The sequence below is a fragment of the Thrips palmi genome, unplaced genomic scaffold (genome assembly GCF_012932325.1).
Source record: "Thrips palmi isolate BJ-2018 unplaced genomic scaffold, TpBJ-2018v1 HiC_scaffold_5, whole genome shotgun sequence".
NCBI lineage: Eukaryota > Metazoa > Arthropoda > Insecta > Thysanoptera > Thripidae > Thrips > Thrips palmi.
Window position 1 is genome coordinate 3,528,485 of NW_023144632.1, and position 21,073 is coordinate 3,549,557.

The window sequence follows — 21,073 nt, forward strand, 5'->3', positions numbered from 1 at the left end:
TTCTGTTAAGATTTTAAAAATGATGTTTATTACGGACAATTTGATTTGTTCGGTGGCTATCAACCATGTGGTGTTGTGGTAACAGGTGACTCGAACTCGATAACTCTACCCCCTCTGCCCCCCTCCCCTCTTGCCGTGACGACGTGTTTTTCTTTTGGTGCTTGCTCTGTTGTTTGCAATTCGCATGCTTTTAACAAAAAACTATGTGACAAAATTCTTGAAGTATCTCCAGCGCGCAAGTTAGAGGGTCGCACGCGAAAATAACAGGGAATCAAGTGATGAAAAACAGGTCTCGCCCTACCTTCAAAGGTAAAACGTTTGTGAAAATTGCAGATCCCTTGTTTCTTCCTGTCGTTTTTCAATACCGATGATGACCGTTCGCCTTGCGACTCATTATCCTCATTATTAAGGTCTCTGTCTAGACAAAGTCATATTCGTTAATCATATTCATCTATCCTGTAATGTCATGTGACTTTGTTGTGGCTTCGTCATCTTATGGAGCACTTTAACCTCAAACCATGCACCTGGGCCCATGCTGGACAACATGTGGTTATTGTGATTCTCATTTCTTGCGCGATGCCCTGTGCCTCGCAGTTTCTTGAGCATTTTTCGCAATCTCTTCATCTGAAAGTGCTAACTTCTTTTTTTGGGTCGTTGAAAATGTACAACTTTGACCATATTGGAACTTAGATCCTGGAACTTAGTTAGTTTATGTTGTGATAGGCTGCAGAACCCAGTTGCCTGTACCAGATATATTTCCCCAGTATGTGAATGATACTTACTCTCGAACTTCACAATGTTGTTTTTCTGTTTCAGGTGGAAGCCCAGCAATGTTCACCATGAGGGACAGTCCTACTTCCAGACGTTTGCGGGACAGTAAAGGTCTATTTCACACTGGAATATTTCTTCGGCCACGTATTGCCACATCATTGCAAGGGTTAATACGCAACAAAACAATTCAAGATCGCGCCAAATTTACTGTGGCCAAGTCTCAGATACATCCCAATGGTCTTTGCGAGATTGTTGTGAAGAGGCAGGATCCAAATGTATCAACCAATGCTATCATGGTAAGAATGTTGATTGCCTTTGCCATAGCTCTCAATCTTTTAGTCTCTGTTTGCATTAAATGTTTATGTGGTTTTAGGAGCTTCTTGAACGCTGCCGTATGCTTGTTGAAGAACACATTTTACCAGAGGCTGGGGGAATGAATAATGATTTGAATAGCACTATTGATGTTTCCGATACTGATGATTCCATATGTATTGTCTCTCCATCACCCATTGGCGGAAGGTAGTTACTTCTTCCATAAGCACTATTTTTCATTTGTAATGTTTTAGCCTCTTTACTTTTGTCTAACTATGTTTAAGGGACAGTGACTTCTTGAAGAAATGATGTTTGTTTCTAATGCCAACTTTACTCCATTCAATTTCAGGAAGATATCATTCAAAAGAACACTTTCAGTTAGTTCTCCCATCAGCTCAAGAAATGTACCTGTGATCAATCAACCTGGTATAGAGCCTCTTGTCAAAAGATCAAATCTTATAATTAATGTCAACTCCCAACCTTCATCATCCATCCAAGATCGGTGTGCTTCCCGTATATTTTGATTTTAAGTGAATTTTTGCACCTTTCCCTGTATTAATGTCATTCAAATTACTTTCAGGCGAGTACTTTTACAGTCAAAAGACTGTGCAAGTGCTCAGCATTCACCTAACCGGAATGTTGCTGAAAGCTCCAAAGCGTCCATCGGTGGAGAAAACATTGTTGTTAAGGTCCTAAATGATATGCCATCCACATCATCACAGTGTGATGATGCCAATTCATCTGTCATGATACTAGATGTCTGTGAAGACGCAGCCCCAAGTGCTCCCACTTGGACAACTTCTCCAGGCTCAAGCTTCCCCTTGAGTAAAATAAGTCAAAATTTAGGTAAAAATCTTGCCATGGATGTACAAGCAACAACTTCTCAAGGCTCAAGCTTTCCCTTGGCTAGCATTAGTCAAAACCTAGGTAAAAATCTGGCAATGGATGTGCAAGTAAACTCATCTAAAACTCCATCAAGTGTCAAATCAGGTACTTTGGATGTTCGCTTTCTATTTAATTACAGTTGTAAAACTATTCTGTGAAGCTAAAACAATTTTTTCATCTCACTGCCAGATCAAGAAAAGATGACTCAAAGAAGTGATATTTGTAGCCCTGGAGATGATCTGATCCGTCGGTTTTCCGAAGTAGTGAAAGAGAACTGTAAACCAAAGGTCTTAACTTCTGTTGAACCTGTTCAAGATTTTGGTAATTCAACTGACCAGTCCCATAGTAGCCCAATTGGTGGTTTTACAAATCTTTTGCTTAAAGAAAAAGAGAGAGAAAGTGTGACTCATACCAAAATTCCAAATGTCTCAGAGCAAAATATTGAAGCCAAAGAGAAAGGTAATTTTTTGGGTCTGCAGATTTTTTTAGTGTTTGATCATGCTTAGTTTTACCATAGTATCTTTCTTGAAAGCAGGAGGAGAATTGGTCCAAGTCAACAGAGTAGCTCAAGTAACCGAAAAATCAGCCCCAAATGATGTTCAAACTACTGTGTCTAATCAGTTGGGAACAGAAATTGCTAATTGCCAAGTCGGTGAAAGAGGTGCTGATAGGGCAAGCAGCAGTGCAAGTGGTGAGCTGAGCTCTGATGATGACATTATAATCGAAAAGGAGATGAAGTCCAATAAGCCTCCTTCACTGCTTATTGAAGACAGTGATGATGATGATGACATTGCCGTGTGTAAAGTTGTTACCGCTGCAAAGGTGGTTAATGAACCTATGCTCAGCAAAAAACAGAAGAAGAAGCTAAAAAAGAGACAGAATATGGAGAAATTAGGAACTTCAATAGCATCTACATCATCAGGACCAGCCCCAGAGTACACACCTCTGTTTCCCCAAAGAACGAAGCCTAAAACTTCCAACCAGCCTCCAAATTGGAACAAAGGCCCAGCAGCATCTACATCGTCCGGACCAGCTCCAGATTATATACCGTTGTTTTCCTCTTCTCACTCAAGTATGAGGCCTTCCAGTCATTCAAACCGACATCAAAATTTGAGTAAAACCTCCAAGTTCCAGAAAATTCATGATAAAAAAGAGAAGAAAGCAAAAGCTCTTAGATCCAATGCTGTTCAATCAGGCAAAGTTGATTCTTCTTCGGAGCAGAAGCAGTCTTCACCCACTGACAGTAAGGAAAAGAAGGAGTTTGGTGGCAATATATTTAATCCCAATCCTGAAATCCCGAAGACAGGCTTGAGACCTGTGGTTATTGATGCCAGTAATGTTGCTATCGCGTACGTGTCAGTTCCTTACTGTGATCTGCTTTTATGAATCTCAACATGTGGACCTGACTTGTGTTGTTTTCTTTCCAGACATGGCAGAGGCCCCTTCTCTGTGCGTGGTCTACAAATATGCATTAAGTATTTCACGGACAGAGGTCACAAGGTTTTTGCATTTGCCCCCAAATATCGCCGTTTCCATGTTCCCCCTGAAGAAAGAAAAGCTATGGATGACCTTGAAAATCAAGGAATCCTTAGTTTTACTCCAAGCAGGACCATGGAAGATGGACGTAAAGTAGCTTCATACGATGACAGGCAAGTCTGATTCTCAAGCAATAAATGAGTTTGAATGTAGGGAACTGCCCAGAGCTGATCTGACTTGAGTGAAACCCCGGTGAAGGCCCGGTTTAGGTTTAGTACTCAATCTCTCGGTCTCAGTAGTGGCAGCAAATCGTCATTTTCATGACGCTGAAGGATTTCCATTGTGGAAAGTTGTTCTCTATGTAGTGTTTCACCATTCCTGTGGTAAGTGTAACATTCATCAGTGACAATTGCTAGAATTTATATTTCTTGCTTGCTGTCTCTGGCTTTCTAGATACATTGTGCAGCTTGCTGCTGAGCTTGGAGGAGTCATTATTTCAACTGACAATTATAGAGATCTTCTCTCTGAGAATGAAGCCTGGCGTGAGACTATTGAACAGAGGTGAGACTTTCTAAAATTTTAAATATTTAGCTTTCTAGATAGTGTCTTAATTTGGTTATTGCTATTCATGTTGTAGGTTGCTCATGTTTACATGGGTTGGAGATATTTTAAATATTTACCTTTCTAGATAGTGTCTTAATTTGGTTATTGCTATTCATGTTGTAGGTTGCTCATGTTTACATGGGTTGGAGATATTTTAAATATTTAGCTTTCTAGATAGTGTCTTAATTTGGTTATTGCTATTCATGTTGTAGGTTGCTCATGTTTACATGGGTTGGAGATATTATCCTTTTTCCAAATGATCCTCTTGGACGGAATGGTCCCCATCTTCAAGATTTTCTTCGTTTCCCTGACCCAACTCCTAAAAAGTGAGATTTAGACTTTCCTTATCCTTATGTTTTGTTTTTGGTGGAGACCAAGTCTACATCATCTCTCTTTTTCTGTTTCTTCTTCATGAGTCTGTTCTCAATTTGTGTTCAAGACTATGAATTGTATTAGGGAGGAATCTGAATCAAAGATGTGGCTGTGACTACTCCTGTTATAGTCTACCTATCTTGTTTTGTTTTTTTCTTTTGAGTCCTGGTGATGTGTCTAAGACTACAATAATTGATAATTTTATAAGCTTTGTTTTGCATCTTTCTAAAGTACAATATAAGGAGGCAGTTTTATATTTGCCATTATTTCTTTAATTTAATGCGTCATATTATTCTATAATTTCCTTGTTCCTCCCACATTTCATTATTCAGCAACAAATCCTCTCTGGATGTATAACATTTTAATATTTCTGTGACTAAAGTGACACTACAACTTTACCACGTAAGTGGCCGTCCAAAACCATCTGGTAAGCTTTAGGCAGATCAGCAAAGGGGAATACTTTCTGAATGCATGGAGATACCTGTAAGAGAAGAAGAAGGAACAAAAATTATTTTTCTTGCTGTCTATTCACTGTGAAATTGTAAATGCGTGGCGTACCTTTCCCGCCTCAACTAAAAGTTGTATTTCATCCAAGGCGGCATTGCATGGCATGAAGAAGCCCCATCTCATTGTGGCTCCTTGCGATAGAGCTCCAGTTGTAATATTTGGTTGAACTAGGTCGGCTGCACTTTTCAATGCCCCTAGGACCTGAAATCCAACAGGGTCAGTGAGTAAATCATAATATTAATAATAAAATGAGCTTCAATAATGTGAAAAATCTTATTAGCTCACCAATCCATGCTCATCGAAATTTTTAAGCAGAGGGCTGCGAAGTGTTATGTACTTGGCATTTGACCATTGCTTCAAACAAGACGCATATGGGCCAGCATCAGGGCCAAGACCAGCTGCATCCAATATTACATCAAACCTGAGAGAGAAATTGGTTTAATTATTTGGTTGTTTATTTATACCATTAAGTCATTTTGCAAGTGAGCAATACTTACTGTCCTTCTGACCTCAACCTGTCATTGCTATCAGGCAATGCATAATCAATGACAGCATCTGCTCCAAGAGATTGAACAAGGGGAACTGCATCTGAGCGGCATGTACCAACTACCTGTGTGACAGCAATTTCAAATCTGTAAGTTTACATCAGAGCTGCAAAGTGTAAGTGGGAAATGAACTTACCGCAGCACCCCATGCCTTTCCCATTTGAACAGCGACTGATCCAACACCACCAGCTGCACCCAACACAAGAATTCGTTTTCCCCTGGCTCCAGTGACCAGCAAATCGCCAGTTATTCGTAGAGCAGACCATGCAGTAACAGCTGCATATAGTATGGATGAAGCTTCTTCCATGGTTAAATTCTTTGGCTTGGGACGAATCTGACGCATTGAGCAATACCTCATCAATACTTCTGCCACAAATATCATCTAGCAAGAAGCCTAGGTTTTTAAGTCAGATACTTACATTACTTTGACTAAGTACAACTTTCTGTGCATGACAGCCTTGACTTGTCGGTGCGATCACACCCCACACATCGTCTCCTGGCTTGATATTTATGACATTATGACCAACTGCAATGACTTTACCAGCAAAGTCCCGTCCTAGAGTCAGGGGGAATTCAATGCTGGGTTCGCTAGATTTTGTTTGCATGGCCTGTCGTATTTTGTTAAAGAGTGTTGCTCCATATCCATCTGCAGCCATACATCAATTTATAATGTGTGATAAGAAGAAGATAAGAACCACCATCACCGGGCACAAAATGACAAGTGAAACATACTCATCATGGCAACATCAATGGGATTGACGGAGCTTGCAGATACGTTGACCAGCACATCATCTGGTTTGGAGATCACAGGTTCCCGAACTGAGCATGACAGTTGCAGCTCCTCCACACCCCCGTAGGCATGGACTTGCCAGGCACAAATCTTTCCTTCTTTCGGTTTCATGTCGACTTTCGGATCGGTAGTAGTAGTTGAGAAAGGCATGGAAACCCTCCACAAACCCTGCCAACAATGCCACAAGTGCTAAGTGAGTCCGCTACCAGTCAATGAAAATGCACAAAAATTGGAGCTATTCTCAGCTGGGGAGTAGCACACAAGCTGTTACTTACATTGCACTGAATTGTGTAATTTTCTTTGATACTGAGGGCACAAGTCTGCGATGACAGCTTGGTTATGTGCCTTAATAGTGGTGAACCCAGTACAAAAGCCATTTTTGTTGTTGAAAAACAGACAATTTATAACTAATGACAGATTAATTAAAGCAGGCGTAAACTGTTAAATGTCACTGATGTCCACTGAAGTCAAAGCCAGACGTTCATTTCAATGTTTTTGTTTTTCACTTTTGTAGTCTGCTGTTCCAGGGCTGCCACACAATCAATCATCAAACACCGCCCCAAACGCCTTCGTGCTGCGGGGCTTCTGCTCGTGGAGGAACGGACTCCGTCAGCAAGGTCTCTTTCTCAATCGGCCTTTAATGTGTCTTCAATCAGGGCAATACAAATCGATGCGAGACGCATACGTGGCACGCGAGTTGAGATTTGCCTGTGGCAGTTGGCAGGTCCTTGCCGACGAAGAAGAAGGAAGGGAGGGAGTCTTGGCCGCCGTGGCGCTAGGCAACCCATCGTACGCGGACGTCGCCTGGGCTGAGGAAGGGTCGGCGACTTGAACTTGAACTTAAGGACCGGCACTGCCAAGCTCGCAGCTTGCATGAGGAAGTTAACTGCCAAACTCGGCCACGGGTGGCGCCACCATCGCTTGGGCCGGGACTGCCTGGACCAGCCTGGGCTGTATGCTAGTGTTGTGCTTGCTTGTCAGCCAAAGCAAGACAATTGGGTCCTCTTTATGTTACATAAATTTTATAATATTCACACAAAATGATAGAATTCTGTGCATTTGATTGCGAACAAAGAAGAAAAATTTAGGATTCTGTTTCTGTTGTAAAGTAAGATTTTCATGTTCTTCATTTTTTTTGGTTTGTGATGTAGGGCTGATATGAAGGATGAAAATCCAACCACTAATAGATGAATTCAATCCCAAAGTTACAGGCCCCAACTCTGTATGGTTTTCGATTTATGGATGTTTACGTTAACTTTTAGTTGTTTCGCTCAGTTTTTTGCTTTCGACTGAGTAAAAGGTATTCAGCCTTCAAAAAGATAGCGTTGTCGCTCAGTTAAGGCTGTACACTAGTTCAAGCATCATTTTGGAGGAAAATTGTTGTACGGCAAATGTTATCAAAGTTGAGTTGTCGTTGTGAATTTTTACTTACTAAGGAATCCAAATGCAAGTTGATTTCCCATATGTACCTTCCATAAAATTCCAGGATCTTTATATGGTCAATACGCATGCCACATACCACAATCACAACGCTGGCATAATTTTTACAAACTTTCGAAAACCAAAATTCTCAAAAAGGGGTAAAAATTGGTCTTTTTAGCATTTAACTCTTTTAAAAATAGGATTTCAATCTAGTCAACTTTCTGTAAGTACTTTGTACCATTCATTTTGTCGAACAAAACATTTGAGTATTCTTTTGGACAGCAAAGGACATAATCTTTCAACGGAATTCTTCGACAAGCATAAATTTGGGACGACAACCCAAGTATGGTAATTTTTGCCGTAGAACAATATTTTTGTTTGCAAAATAAGGCTTTTACTTCAAGAAAATTAGATGCCAAAAGGAAAACAGAAAATGTTGTATAATGCAGCTATCTAAAGACCTAGGAACACACATGTGAGTATATTCACTAAGAAATAAGAGCATATTTCAATAGACTTTACCATGCAATACAGATGCTTGGTGGTCTTGGAATTCTCAACAAATATTATGCCACGTGTCAATGAAAAACACCAATAAAAGTTGGTACTTATTGAGACACTCAAAGTAACTAACTGCAGGTGGCTCACTGCCAGGGAAGCAGGGGAAGCAGTAACGTCGTCGAGAGCGTTAGCGGGGCTTAATGAAATGCATTCGTTACAGAATTACTGACTCGTTTGCCACAGAAAGTCAACTTAACGTCTTTATAGAGAGTTATTCATCAATACTCCGAGAAATACCGTGCCGACAGCCCGGCCAGACCCGGAGACCTCAGCCGAGGCCTGGCCCGGCGGCCCGCGCGGTGGTGGCGCCATCTGTCCCGAGCTTTGCCTTAACTTCCTCATTGCGCAGCGAGGAGGCCCTCCGAGCAAAGGGGGCTGACGACGCGACAGCCGGCAGGGGCGGCACGGGGCGGATCCAGACTAAGAAGGACGGGGGAGACGGAGCGCTTTTAGCCTATTTTCAGAGGCAAAGAGTGGGTTTTTGCCGATTCACAAGGGCAAAGTGTTGCTTTCTTTCTAACTTCCAGGCGCACTTCTGGGCCCGAAGGGGGGCAAACGGTCTGCTGCCCCCTCCCTTTAAACCCGCCCCCTCACGTCCCGGTCGGTCGGTCAGTCGGTCGGACCGTCAGAACGTGAAGCCCGTGACGCTGGTGATGAAGGCGCGCATGTCCGGGTGGCGCAGGTCCGTGTACAGCCCGGCGAAGTCCTTGCTGGCGCAGCCGATGCCCGACGAGACGATGCCCACCTGGCGGTCCAGCGTGTCGCCGGGGGGCCGGTAGATGAGCGGGCCGCCGCTGTCGCCCTGGGGAATGCCAAGCCCGGCCAAGCCGTGAGGAAGCCGCGCAGCAGCACAGCCAAACCAGGCCAAACCAAGTGCGGAGAACTCCCCACACTGGTAGAACTAAAGTGTATTATTACCCACAGTTTTCAAGCGTAACCAGTTGACGCTTGAAATCAAGCGTAACCGGCTCGTGCACGCCGATTCCCCCTATCTAAATGCATGGGGGAGTTTTCAAGTCTACGCTTCATTTCAAGCGTAACATCTTCAAGCGTAACTTTATGCTGGAGTCAAGCATAGTGTCACGCGTCAGTTTTACCAGTGCTCTCCCCATTGTGAGAAGTACTCCGCACTTGGACGTGTGGAGTTTGCAGTATCCACATTTGGACGTGGGGAGTTTGCACTCTCGACACTGTGTGGCTCACAGAATGGCTGATCACAGAGTCCCTATCTCTTGGCGTGGTGTAAACGTGGAGATCGCCACTTTTGAAATGCGGAAACTGCGAACTCTGCTCTTCCAAGTGCGGAGGCTGCAAAGTCCACACCTCCGCATTTCAAGTGTGGAGTTCCCCACTCTTGGTTTCACATAGTGGAGGCTGCTCGCTCACTTGACAGGCGTCCTTCCGGTCGGCCGACGCGCACATGAGTGTGTCCGGCAGCGCCCACGACGCCTCCAAGTACTTGCTCCTGCAGGCGTGGATGTCGTTGACGAACACCTTCACCTTCTGCAGGACGGGCGTGTGGTAGGACGAGAACTCCTGCGAAAGCGCGATACTACAATGCAGCGACAGCACCCTTCTTACTATCGAATCACGAGTGGGGAACTTCTCACCTCCCGGTGCGGATTAATTCTCCACACTTGGACGTGCGGAGCTTACAGTCTGCGCACTTTAAGTGTAGAGTAAGCGAACAGAGCCTCTATCTCTTGGCATGGCGCAAACGTGGAGAACTCCACACTTGAGGTGCGGAGACTTTTACCTCACCTCCACATCTCCACTCGTCCACACCTCCACTCGTCCACACCTCCACTCGTCCACTGCTCCACTCGTCCACACCTCCACTCCTCCACTCACCTTCACTCTTCCACACCTCCACTCCTCCACACCTCCACACCTCCGCATTTCAAGAATGGAGTTCTCCACACAACTTTGCTTAACAGCCGCCTACCCCCCCCCCACCTCCCGGGGGCCCCCTCACTTGAGCCACCCCCAGCGAACCTTAAGCAGGCCCCAGCCGGAGATGACGACTGGCTCGGAGGCGAAGGGCGGCCCGCTGAGGTCGATGATGGGGATGGAGTGCACCACGGCGTCGAAGACGAAGACGGGCGTGACGCGCAGCAGCGCGATGTCGTGCGTGTAGATGTGCACGTCGAAGCGCGGGTGCACGTGCATCTCGGCCAGCCCCACCGTCTGGCCGCGCGCGCGGCCCCGCGGCGTGATGAGCGCCGTGCCCGCGATCAGCTCGTGCTGCGGCGACGGCGACGCCCTGGCGGAGCATGGCGGCGCTTTCAAGCCGAGTGGGGAGAACTCCGCACTGCCTGGCACGAGGGGGCAACCACTCGCCAAGTCCTGTGTCCACTTGATTTGCCGAAATCTTGCGCGAAATCGGTGGAAATCTCGCGAAATCCCTTCGAAATCTGATGAAATCTCACGAAATCTCATCAAAATCTGGGGAAATCTCGCAAAATCCCACCAAAATCTCAAGAAATCTGGCATAACTTTGACGCGAAATCCAGTGAAATCATGAAGAAATCCCCACTTTTGAAGAATCCTGTGTACAAAAAAATTTCGAGTGGTTGCCGCCGCCGCCTCGGCCTGGTGCGGAGCAAGTCTCCACACTTGGACGGACGTGTGCAAGTTTGCAGTCTCCACTCGTCAGTGTGGAGTAGCTCACAGAGACCCTGTCTCTTGGCGTGGTGCAAACGTGGAGAATCCCACACTGGCAGTGTGGGGGACTGCAAACTCCGCGCGTGCAAGCGAACTCACCCGATGCAGCAGTGCGCCGCCGTGAGGACCCACTCGTTGGTGAAGATGGAGCCTCCGCAGCGGTGCGCGCCGTCGTAGAACCAGCTCACCTGGAGACAGGGGCTGTATCAATTCAAGGATTCTGAGCCATTCTGACTGATTCTGATTCTGAGTGTTGATGTGAGTGAGAAGCTTGAAGGGAACTGATTTGGAAACATTTAAATACTAAAATCATTCACGGGCCAAAATGAGAATTAGTCAGAATCCTTAACTCGATACAGCCAGGCAGCGCGCGGCCGGTGGCACTTCAAAGAGCACTGTGCATGCGGTGTGATGGCCACGTCCAAGTTCAGGGGAAGACCCAAGGCCGTCCCCAAGGCCGTCCCCAAGGCCGTCCCCAAGGCCGTCCCCAAGGCCGTCCCCAAGGCCGTCCCCAAGGCTGTCCCCAAGGCCGTCCCCAAGGCCGTCCCCAAGGCCGTCCCCAAGGCCGTCCCCAAGGCTGTCCCCAAGGCTGTCCCCAAGGCCGTCCCCAAGGCCGTCCCCAAGGCCGTCCCCAAGGCTGTCCCCAAGGCCGTCCCCAAGGCCAACCCCAAGGCCGTCCCACTCACCTGGTGGCCGAAGTCCTTGATGTCCGCCGCCGTGCCGCCGACGATCTGCATGCTCTTGTGGGGCAGCGCGGGCGGCGCGGCTCCGCGGGTGGCTGCGGTGGGGGATGCTGGCATCTGCCCGTCTGCGCACGACGCGGAACGAGGCGCGCCTCAGCCGAGCGACATCATCGCTCTGCCTCTCTCGCACCCTTGCGGGGAGCCATCCAGTGTGACAGAGGCGGAGTGGCGAAATGCCTCTTCACTCGGCAGTACCGACGGCTCTGGCACTGCCTCGCCGCGAGGTTCGCTAAGCCCGCGGCAGACTGAGAGTCGTTTTCGTCGCCCTGTAGTCTCTCTCGCACTCACGGGGCGTCCCGCAAAGGAGCGAGAGACACGGAGTGACGAAAATGACGCTCAGTCTGCAGTACGGCGAGTACGGCGCACTCACCGAGCGCCGGCACTGCAGGCACCAGCAGCAGCGCGCGGAGCAGGCGAAGCAGGCGGGCAGGCAGGCCCACGGCCCGGCTCGCGGAGCGGCTCGCGGCGCGCGCTCGCTGCATCTCGCGGCCGACGGCCGAGGCGCCGAGGCCCGGCGGCCCCACTGCCTGCCCGCCTGCCTGCCCGCCAGCTGGCGTGTCCCCGACGGGGACGTTCGGGGCTTGGGGACCTTATCGCGCACCCTCCCGAAAACCACCGCACTGCACCGCAGAAGACGAGGACCGAGGGTGTCCTGCACCTTATTCGAGTGGCCTAGTCTCGTCTGAGTTTCCGCCTGCCACCGCCGCCTGCGTGCGTGAGTTGGCGCGTGCGCGTGTCGCCCTATGTGGTGGTGGTTTCTGTAAAGAAGTGCCACTTTCTGCTGTACCAACCGCTGTTACTGTTCAGCTGCTCAGCGACAGTATGAATGGGACCGCCACGCTGTTCACATCGTGCCCGCCCGGGGCCGGCCCCCCCACCTCGAGGACACGCAGGACACGACACTGGCGACGCGACAGCGTGGAACACCTCCTCGGACTGTGCACCCTGCCGGCCACAGCAGACTGAGAGTCTTTTTTGTCACTCTGTCTCTCTCACTCTCACGGGGATGTCCCATTTAGGTGCGGGAGAGACAGAGCGACACACTGTGAAACCAAACGTGGACAAGTCCACACTTCCTGGTGTGGAGTAAGTCGCCACACTTGGAAGTGCAGAGTTTGCAGCCTCCACACTTCAAGTGTGGAGTAGCTCACAAAGCCCCTATCTCTTAGCATGGAGCAAACGTGGACAACTCCACGTTTGAAGTGTGGAGGCTGCAAACTCTGCACTTCCAAGTGTGGAGACTGAAAATTCCACACCTCTGCATTTCAAATGTGGAGTTGTCCACGTTTGGTTTTACAGTGAGCACGACTATCAGTCTGCATAACGTGGGGATGCCCGAATGCCCGGATGGCCCAGCGAATGGATCGTCGCGTACTGGTCTGCACATTGCGCTTGGGTGTATACGTGTACCACGATTTAAAATTTTTAAAAAAAATTCACGGTCATTTTTAGTGTCTTTTTCAACCGTGCAGTTTGATTCCAAAAATTCAATGTAGAACTGAGGGCTCAATTTATTTTTTGTCAGCGGAATGACCTATCTTTCTAAAACTCCCAACATGATGGTTCAGTGTAGTTTAGTTCGGAGGTCGCGGGTGTTCTTTTCTTACCCAAACCTCGATTGTACTTTTCTTACCCAACCTACCCCTACTACGAAGATGAGTACTAAGCACTCATTTGCAATGACTGTGACATGCATAATCTCCTGTCATTTCATTTGTTTTGTTTTTCTCACATCTCACCTTTGAATAATTCCCTCCAGTGTTGTCAAGTACATACATGAAATTCCTCACGATGCAGTTTCGCGAGGGTTGCCAACCCGCGCCTGCCTGCTGGGCAACTTGAGGCCTGGCCGCCTCCCCGGGTGATCCAACGGGGACGCGCATCTCGGGACGTTTAGACCTGTCGATTTGCGGTTTCATTCTGAAGTGAAGATTCCGCGGCCAATGCGTCCTTTAGCGCCTGCGAGGTAGGCCACGAGTGCGTCGGGCAACGCACCGGTGTGGAGACGGTGGCCTACCTCGCCCCCGTCGTCGTCAGGGGCGAGGTAGGCCACCGTCTCCACACCGGTGCGTTGCGGGGCGTGCCGACGGCCTACCTCGCAGGCGCTAAAGGGCGCGCAAGGCAGCACTCCAGAAAGCCGCACTGTAGGAGAACATGAGGGCAGTTCTGACTAACCCAGAAAATGAAACAGTTCTCACTGCTCTAGAAATGCCCTAGTTTTTGTTACTCACCGATCGGGAGTGTAAGACATATCCGGAACTCGAGTGTATTTGAATCTTGCCGCCGCCTACAGCAGCGCCATCGGCTGGCAAGGCGCTGAACTATCTTTCTCCTGTCTGCTGCGGCTGCGGCAGTTGCAGCAGCAGCAGCAGCAGCAGTGCTTCGGCAACAACATCGTTGCGTGTTTTGAACAGTCCGCTGACGTTCGCTCGTCGTATTTGCGTCAACAATATCGTCAAGTGCAACTGTCAGCAAGTCTTTAATTGTTTCCCTATAAACCTCGCTCAAGATGGAGTTCGTCAAGCCGGGGCTGAACGTCCTTATCGTGTGGGGCTCGTCCGCTCCCGGAGAGAGACTGCAATCCGTCGTGGAGGAGGCCAAGAAACTTGTCGGTGACAACGGACTGGTTGCAGTAGAAAATGTCGACAGACTTGCCATAGGTACGAAATTAAGATTGGGCCCGTTTGCATCCGTCGCGCAGCAAATCTTTGTTTTGCTAAGAGGTTATGTAAATGTGATGAGTCAAGCGTTGTGCAATGCCGGCTGCTACATTTTACTTTTGGTTCTAGGTGCTCACCCTGCGTCACATTTTGACCTAGTTCTGTCTGGTCTCGTCCAGCCGGGTGGTCTCTCACACTCAAACGACACTTTTGTGGAAATTCTACGTGTGCTGAAGCCCAACGGTCTCCTCGTTGTCAGAGAACCTACTGGAACTGCCACTGGCTTGCGTACTCCTGAAAAACTGTCCTCGACTCTGAAGATAAGTGGGTTTACATCACTGTCTCAGATTCCCCAGTCAGATGCTGAAGAGGGAGCTTCTGTAGTTCAATTTAAGTGCCAAAAACCAAACTTTGAGGTAAGTGAAGGTTCCACGGGAATCATTTATTAAAGGTCGATAGCTATGAGTTGACACTTGTGGACTCAATGCTACAGCGTTACCTAAACCTTCCAACCTTCCACAATTGCTTTTGTGTGACGCAATGGCTTATCATTCTGTTGTTCCAGGTGGGTTCATCTGCCGCCCTGTCTCTTCCCAAACCAGCTGATTCGGTGGCAGCTGTATGGAAGATTGATGATGTAGAGGACGATACCGTTGATTTGATTGACTCAGATCAATTGCTAGATGAGGAAGATCTGAAGAAGCCTGACGCTGCCTCCTTAAAAGGTAAACAAAATGTTTTTTTTTATTTACTTAATTTTGTTTTCTTAATTATTGTTTTGTTGTTGTTTTGCACTGAGCTTCATGCCAAATTTACTTTGCTTCAGTATGTGGCACAACTGGTGTGAGGAAAGCCTGCAAGAACTGCAGTTGTGGTCTTGCAGAGGAACTTGCCGCTGAAGGGGGAAAGAAAGAAGAAACCACGACTAAAACCTCATCTTGTGGCAGTGTAAGCATGCACCTTTCATTGCCAGTACTCTATACATGATTCCATTTTGCCCTGTTTTTAATCAATCTTGATTTGTCTTGCAGTGCTACCTTGGTGATGCATTCAGATGTGCAAGTTGCCCTTACTTAGGTATGCCAGCATTTAAACCAGGTGAAAAAGTCCAGCTGGCCAATGTTTGATTGGGATCTGTGTTGCAGCCCAGGTACTCTTATGCGTGTAAATATTACATTTTCCATGAACCATAGCTTTAGGACAACTTAACTCTTATTGTTAGTTGTTGATTTGATTATAGATTTTCAAATAGCAGTTTCATGTATTTCTTAATTTAACTCAAACAGCCCAGCCTCTCCTTTCCTCTCACTCCTTGCCAAGTGTATCTAGTAGAGGGGAAACATAGTGGTGAAATCCAGTTATTTAAATGTATTCACAACTCCCAAGAGTGGTTTGTGTGCTAAAAGTAATAGTAGATATCATGACACTTTTGGCAAGAAAATCAAATTAGAAACACCATTTCTTTTCTACCAGATAGATATTGGCATATTTTAACTAAATTTTTAAATTAAAATTTTCTTTTGTTATGTCTTGACTTTCGTACTGCAGGGGAGTGGGAAAAATGCTCAGTGATTTTTAGAAGGAACTGATAGTAGTTCAAAAGTAGAAAAAAAACCTAGATCCAGATGCCATCATTAATATCGTTCTAATAATGTCAGCGCTACAGTGTTCTCAATAGGTGAGCAATAGACCAATCAGACCGTGATCGGTAGTCTGAGTGATCTTTCATTTCCCCCAAAGTTAAATCCATGATTGATGAGTAATTGACATTTACCTTTAGCTCCTAAGTGACACAACAGTTAACAAATATTTCTCTCAATTCGTGTTAGAAGTTAATTTTTATGCAGCTGCTGGGCAGTTATAATTGAAAATTATGTCCCATGGAATATTGTCAAAATGAAATACAAATGAGTAAATTAGTTTAGACCTCTTTATTGCTATTATTATTATTCATCATAAATTAGTTCTAAGAATCACAGCTGATTTCACATCTTTGAGACAGTTCGAATGCCAAGAATTTGGAAGCACTTTTCCATCACCGATGCTGTTACTTCACAAAGCAATAGTCTACCAACGTTCACCGAGATAATTTCACCTAAAAACAAAACAAAAGAGCAACAGTTACCACAAGCTGCATTTTGTTACAAGAACTAGCACAAATAAGAGCTGTACATACCCTTGGGATTCTTTTCCACACAGTAGCAGTTGTCATAGAATTCTGAGAAAGCAGTTGATACATCATACAAATATTCACAAAGATGATGGAGCAGAAGATCCCGCATGATTTTTTCAAGTGTTTCAGGGAACCTGAGAATTACCTGATAAGAGAAAGGGAGTGTGAGAAACATTTGTGCTAACCATAGAAAAAAAGCAAACCTCTGAAAAACACTTACTTTAGCTAAATTCCATTCTTTTTCATGATCAAGTGAGACAGGAGTGTTTTTGGCAGATTCCTTCAGAGCCTCAGGAGTGAAGCCAGCCAAGCGTCCAATGGATCTTATCCTTGTCAACATGTAAAGGAGATAGACGGCTGTGTTTCCCTTGTCCTCCAACATCTGTTGAACACAAGGTACATGATATTAATGTCAGTCTTAAACCCAAATTCTTTTCCCAAATACTGCAGGTTTGAAGAAATTCACCTTGTCAAATGAGAAAATATATTCATGGGTCCGATTGTGAGAAAGGTCGGCATACTTGATACATCCATAGGCTACTGCTTCTTGAGCAACCCTCAACTCCTCTGGTGTTAGAACTTGGTCTCGACCTTTCTCTTTCAGTTTATCACCAGCACGTTTTAGTCCTGTCAGCAGCAAAGATAAACCAATAATTCATCACGGAAACATTCTACACAACTCACAAAAATTTAGCATGTTGTTTCATACCTTCATCGAGCAATGCTGCAAGTTTCACAGTCTCTCCAGATCGAGTTTTGAATTTCTTTTTGTCTTCTCCAAGAACTACACCAAATTGTACATGGTCCATTCGGACTTTTTTCGGGTCCAGTATACCAGCCTTTACAGCACAGGCTTCCAATACTTCGAAGTGCGTCGACTAAATTATGGATTGGATAAAATGATGGTACATTACTGTAGTGAGTAAGTTAATTGAAATCAAACAATTTGTATTTAGTTTTCGGTACTCACTTGACCAGCATCCACAACATAGATGATCCAATCAGCCTTCTGTTCATGGATTCGGTACTTAATTGTTGCCATGTCTGAAGTGTCATAAGTGAAGCCTCCGTCCGACTTCACTATGGTAAAGGGAATTCGATCTGAGCGCCCAAACATAACTTTTCGGCCTTCATCTTCTTCCAGCAGTCCTAGAAGTAACAACCAGAATAGTGATGAGTTTCTTAAAGCAAACAGAATGATCCACAATTTGGCAGCAGGTGTAAAGTAGAGTTACAAGTACCCTTTTCTTCAAGCTCCTTCACAACCTGTTCCATTCGACTTTGGTAGAAGGATTCTCCTATCTCAGTTGATGTTAGGTCCAACCGGTCATAAATCTTTTGGAACTCTGTGGAAAAAATAATGAGAGAAATTATAGCTGGTGACACAATGAAAGATCAAATCCATACTTCAATTCATTGTACACTACCTTTGCGAGAAACGTCACAAATTAGCTGCCAAGCTTTGTTGTATACAGGGTCAAAACTTTGGAGTTTCACCACAGATTCATAAGATCTCTTTTTAAACTCAGCATCTTCATCAAACCTCTTTTTTGATTCCCTAAAATTCCAAAATTTAATCTATCATTGCAAAAAGCTCAGCAAAACTAAGTGGCACTCCCACTTGGACTTAGTTTCACATGACCCATTAAAATCTGTGTCTACAGAGAAAACTTACTTGTAGAATGTCTGAAGGTCACTGATGGGTGGAGATTTTGTTTGATAATCCGGATAAATGTCCTGAAGATGAGTGATCAGCATTCCAAATTGTGTGCCCCAGTCTCCAAGATGATTGACTCGCAACACTTTGTGACCCACAAATTCAAATAAGCGACTCACACTTTCTCCAATAATTGCAGCCCTGAAAAAAGAGACAATTTTGCAATTAAAATGTATTTAACAGTTTTCATAATTCCAAACAACTAATTTACCTACTAAGAAATCATACAAACCTGAGATGACCCACATGCATATCCTTGGCAATATTTGGAGAGGGAAAGTCGACAAGCACAGTGATTTTGCGATCAACAGGTGGCGGATGAACACCGTTCTCAAGGAGATCCTTCAAGGCACGATGTCCCACAGAGCGGCTCAATGAAATGTTAATGAAGCCTGGCCCAGCAATTTCAAGTTTCTCAACCCAAGAGAAAGGTGGAACTGAATCCATCAGCTTCTGTGCCACCTCGCGAGGATTTGCCTTTTCACCTACACATATTTACCAAAAATTAAATGGCGATGGTAGACAACAATTATCTAGAGGTATGAGATAACAATGAAGTTTAGAAATCAACCTTTGGCCTTCAACAGTTGGGTGATAGGCATTGCAGAGTTGCATTGGTAATCTCCAAATTTGGAATTGCCTGAGAGAGAGATGATAACAGGGGCATCAGGAAGTTCAGGGTATGCTCGTTGCACTGCCACCGCAAAATATTTCTCAAGCGCATTCAAAATGCTGGATCCCACAACAGGTTCACGCATCTCCGGTTTTCTTTTGCCTGACTTTTCTTCTTCCTCTATGGCCTGAAATAAGAATCATACAAGTAAATAAATCATTAGAACACATTACTAGATGTACAGACACACTTGGCATTTGAGGCTTGCATGATGCAATTTTTGCGACTTGCATGATGCAATTCTGACGGGACCTGGGAAGAAGTGAGAGAAGAAAAGAAAACAAGTTAGAGAAGCAATTTATCAATTTTGCTAAGTGGTACTCGTTCTTTGCCTTCAGGTGACACAAATGTAATCTCAGTATTTCAGTCAATATAAGGCGTAAACCATTTAACTGATGTCTTCTGAATAGTTCAAGGTTTTGGTAACAACATTACTTCAGAGAAAAATAATGCTTGTATAGTACAATCTATGGGCATTGAACTTGGGTTTAGAGATCGGGGGAGCAGGGCTGTATCCATTGGTCTACATCACGTTACATGGCTGGGGTGTGCTAACAATGCCCCTAGAGGGACGGGGCTTCCCTGAGACCTAGCGGCGAGAGGGCGCATGCGCCGGCACCGTTGTTGAGGTTAAAACCGTGGGACTTAGAACATTTTGGCTGGCAACAGCACAACATCTAGTAATCTCAAAAAATCATGTAATAAACGGGTAAAATTCATAAGAGGAGAATTTTAGGACTCATTGTTGGCTTTCTAATGAGTCACAACACTTGGTCCTAAATGTTTAACTTTGCAAAATATCCTATTCCATCATTCAGTCCAGAACTTGCACTTCGCTCCTATTGATTTTAAGGTAAAAAGTGCTTCATGGTAACAGAAAAAAGCTTCTAACATTAGTTTCTCACCAAAACCATACCTATTCAAAAAATATTACATTACAATTGTGTGTTAAGTATTTACTGAGTTAAACATGTGTCACCAAGTTGTGTCTTACCAAACACAATACTCGTCTTTACCTTTGTATGGATATAGAAAGTAGGTAAAGAACGAGTAAAAACAGTGGTGCGGAGAGTTCTTTAAGGGTGAACAATGGGGTGAGAAATGTCTTTTTCTTCCTTGCGCTCTTCTCCTCAAGCCTTATCGGAATCCACAAAACTTACCCGTTTCAAGACAGCTGAGCGCATCTTCAGTTTGATGTTGTCCGTGATAAGTTGAGCTAATTCGTCAGGCAGCCCTGCTACGGCAGTGTGGGCAGGAAGCTCCAAGTCACTCACATTTTTGTTCAATTCCGTCCTCAGATACTGTAATTTATCTTCCAAGTTTTTTATTTCATGCTCCTGCAACAGAAATGTTGTTTTAAGCACTGCGATGTAGATGAAAAGATGAAGACAGGCATGTCTCAAAGAGAAAAACAAGACTCTGCATGTCAATGGTGTATTTCTAATTGAAATAACCATCGAGATTGATTTTGTTGCCCCCAAAGTAAAAACAACATGCAGTACAGATGCTGACACAATGGTACATGTGGCACAGCAACTAACCGCAACTTCCGCGCGGTGCTGGAGTTTCTGGTACTCGAAGCTCATCACGACAGCCGTCGATTAAATCGTTGCGACTGATGGAAACGACTTTCAGAATGTTCAACCAGTAAAAACTGTCAAAAAGTCCGAAATAGGTAAACAAAGCCACCGCTCTGCTGCCGCATGGAGCTCGCCGACAGGACTGCGGATAGTGAGGAGGGACTCGCTTGTTCGCAGGACGAAAACGGCGGTCTATTGCCAACTGTCGCAAAATTATCGAAGAATTTGTAACACTTTTCAGGTGCCGCAGTACGTTTAAACAGTGAGGTAATTGCAAATTTCTACATGAAATTTATATTTGAAAATATTTAAACCTTCGAAAAAAATTGCGTAAATTGGAATCTGTGAATCGATTTAAAGCCGCTTGTTTGCCATCCTGGGTGGACTGGGTGGGGGAAAGCGCGGCCGTTCGAAGCGTTGCGCGAAAGCTGCTCCCAACTCGGCAGAAGGATTCGAATCGTCGTTTTCGTCGCTCTGTCTCCTTCGCACTCATGGGCGTCCTGTATAAGTGCGAGAGAGACCGAGCGACGAAGATGACTCTCCGAATCAGTCTGGCGGTCACGGTGCACAGTGGGCCAGAAGACCGGTGGAAGGCGGACAAAACTCTAGACGCGTTTTG

The 21,073-nt window shown here is 45.6% G+C and overlaps 5 protein-coding genes across 8 annotated transcripts; 2 read left to right on the plus strand and 3 right to left on the minus strand.

Annotated features, from left to right (window-relative positions):
- The first annotated feature begins 107 nt into the window (after positions 1-107).
- On the plus strand, positions 108-4,694 carry LOC117651394 (NEDD4-binding protein 1-like). Of its 4 annotated transcripts, none has more exons than XM_034395407.1 (10): positions 108-309; positions 817-1,067; positions 1,145-1,290; positions 1,433-1,585; positions 1,664-2,073; positions 2,158-2,427; positions 2,501-3,317; positions 3,396-3,617; positions 3,898-4,005; positions 4,082-4,239. In XM_034395407.1, exons 1-10 carry the CDS (start codon positions 279-281, stop codon positions 4,134-4,136), a joined length of 2,463 nt encoding a protein of 820 aa, XP_034251298.1. In that variant the 5' UTR covers positions 108-278; the 3' UTR covers positions 4,137-4,239. The 4 variants fall into 4 exon arrangements, with proteins under 4 accessions (XP_034251298.1, XP_034251295.1, XP_034251296.1 ...); XM_034395404.1 differs by lacking the exon at positions 4,082-4,239 and adding an exon at positions 4,260-4,694 and having other exon boundaries at positions 109-309; XM_034395405.1 differs by lacking the exon at positions 4,082-4,239 and adding an exon at positions 4,260-4,694 and having other exon boundaries at positions 110-309; positions 2,504-3,317.
- On the minus strand, positions 4,669-6,899 carry LOC117651404 (reticulon-4-interacting protein 1 homolog, mitochondrial). Its single transcript, XM_034395437.1, has 8 exons — positions 6,537-6,899; positions 6,204-6,429; positions 5,891-6,117; positions 5,608-5,805; positions 5,424-5,536; positions 5,212-5,347; positions 4,978-5,127; positions 4,669-4,900 (listed from the first exon to the last, which is right to left on the minus strand). Exons 1-8 carry the CDS (start codon positions 6,636-6,638, stop codon positions 4,796-4,798), a joined length of 1,257 nt encoding a protein of 418 aa, XP_034251328.1. The 5' UTR covers positions 6,639-6,899; the 3' UTR covers positions 4,669-4,795.
- On the minus strand, positions 6,882-12,020 carry LOC117651410 (hypodermin-B-like). Its single transcript, XM_034395447.1, has 5 exons — positions 11,595-12,020; positions 11,008-11,096; positions 10,240-10,507; positions 9,631-9,780; positions 6,882-9,046 (listed from the first exon to the last, which is right to left on the minus strand). Exons 1-5 carry the CDS (start codon positions 11,706-11,708, stop codon positions 8,870-8,872), a joined length of 798 nt encoding a protein of 265 aa, XP_034251338.1. The 5' UTR covers positions 11,709-12,020; the 3' UTR covers positions 6,882-8,869.
- A 1,976-nt stretch (positions 12,021-13,996) lies between these two features.
- Positions 13,997-15,565, plus strand: LOC117651409 (anamorsin homolog). Its single transcript, XM_034395446.1, has 5 exons — positions 13,997-14,311; positions 14,441-14,727; positions 14,877-15,036; positions 15,138-15,259; positions 15,343-15,565. Exons 1-5 carry the CDS (start codon positions 14,161-14,163, stop codon positions 15,436-15,438), a joined length of 816 nt encoding a protein of 271 aa, XP_034251337.1. The 5' UTR covers positions 13,997-14,160; the 3' UTR covers positions 15,439-15,565.
- Positions 15,566-16,223: 658 nt separating this feature from the next.
- LOC117651397 (arginine--tRNA ligase, cytoplasmic) lies at positions 16,224-20,616 on the minus strand. The gene is made up of 13 exons (XM_034395416.1): positions 20,416-20,616; positions 20,035-20,211; positions 18,773-19,001; positions 18,434-18,686; positions 18,160-18,342; positions 17,912-18,042; positions 17,726-17,830; positions 17,455-17,633; positions 17,194-17,362; positions 16,951-17,111; positions 16,705-16,866; positions 16,488-16,629; positions 16,224-16,406 (listed from the first exon to the last, which is right to left on the minus strand). The coding sequence occupies exons 1-13, from the start codon at positions 20,458-20,460 to the stop codon at positions 16,297-16,299; spliced, it is 2,046 nt and encodes a 681-aa protein (XP_034251307.1). The 5' UTR covers positions 20,461-20,616; the 3' UTR covers positions 16,224-16,296.
- Positions 20,617-21,073: the final 457 nt, after the last annotated feature.

Bases quoted from the DNA above. Each gene is read 5' to 3' on its own strand.
- LOC117651394 (XM_034395404.1), top strand. From the start codon at position 279: ATGAAAAACAGGTCTCGCCCTACCTTCAAAG. The intron at 2,074-2,157 runs GTACTTTGGATG...TCTCACTGCCAG, and splicing joins TCCATCAAGTGTCAAATCAG to ATCAAGAAAAGATGACTCAA. The intron at 4,006-4,259 runs GTGAGACTTTCT...TTCATGTTGTAG, and splicing joins CGTGAGACTATTGAACAGAG to GTTGCTCATGTTTACATGGG.
- LOC117651404 (XM_034395437.1), bottom strand. From the start codon at position 6,638: ATGGCTTTTGTACTGGGTTCACCACTATTAAGGCACATAACCAAGCTG. The intron at 5,806-5,890 runs GTAAGTATCTGA...TCAATGCGTCAG, and splicing joins TTGTACTTAGTCAAAGTAAT to ATTCGTCCCAAGCCAAAGAA. The intron at 5,348-5,423 runs GTAAGTATTGCT...TTTCTCTCTCAG, and splicing joins AGGTTGAGGTCAGAAGGACA to GTTTGATGTAATATTGGATG.
- LOC117651410 (XM_034395447.1), bottom strand. From the start codon at position 11,708: ATGCCAGCATCCCCCACCGCAGCCACCCGCGGAGCCGCGCCGCCCGCG. The intron at 11,097-11,594 runs GTGAGTGGGACG...CCCTGTCTCCAG, and splicing joins TCAAGGACTTCGGCCACCAG to GTGAGCTGGTTCTACGACGG. The intron at 9,047-9,630 runs GTGAGCGAGCAG...GGCATTCCCCAG, and splicing joins ACCGGAAGGACGCCTGTCAA to GGCGACAGCGGCGGCCCGCT.
- LOC117651409 (XM_034395446.1), top strand. From the start codon at position 14,161: ATGGAGTTCGTCAAGCCGGGGCTGAACGTCCTTATCGTGTGGGGCTCG. The intron at 14,312-14,440 runs GTACGAAATTAA...TTTTGGTTCTAG, and splicing joins TGTCGACAGACTTGCCATAG to GTGCTCACCCTGCGTCACAT. The intron at 15,037-15,137 runs GTAAACAAAATG...ACTTTGCTTCAG, and splicing joins TGACGCTGCCTCCTTAAAAG to TATGTGGCACAACTGGTGTG.
- LOC117651397 (XM_034395416.1), bottom strand. From the start codon at position 20,460: ATGAGCTTCGAGTACCAGAAACTCCAGCACCGCGCGGAAGTTGCG. The intron at 20,212-20,415 runs GTTAGTTGCTGT...TTTCTGTTGCAG, and splicing joins AGCACCGCGCGGAAGTTGCG to GAGCATGAAATAAAAAACTT. The intron at 16,867-16,950 runs GTGAATTTCTTC...TGTGTTCAACAG, and splicing joins ATATTTTCTCATTTGACAAG to ATGTTGGAGGACAAGGGAAA.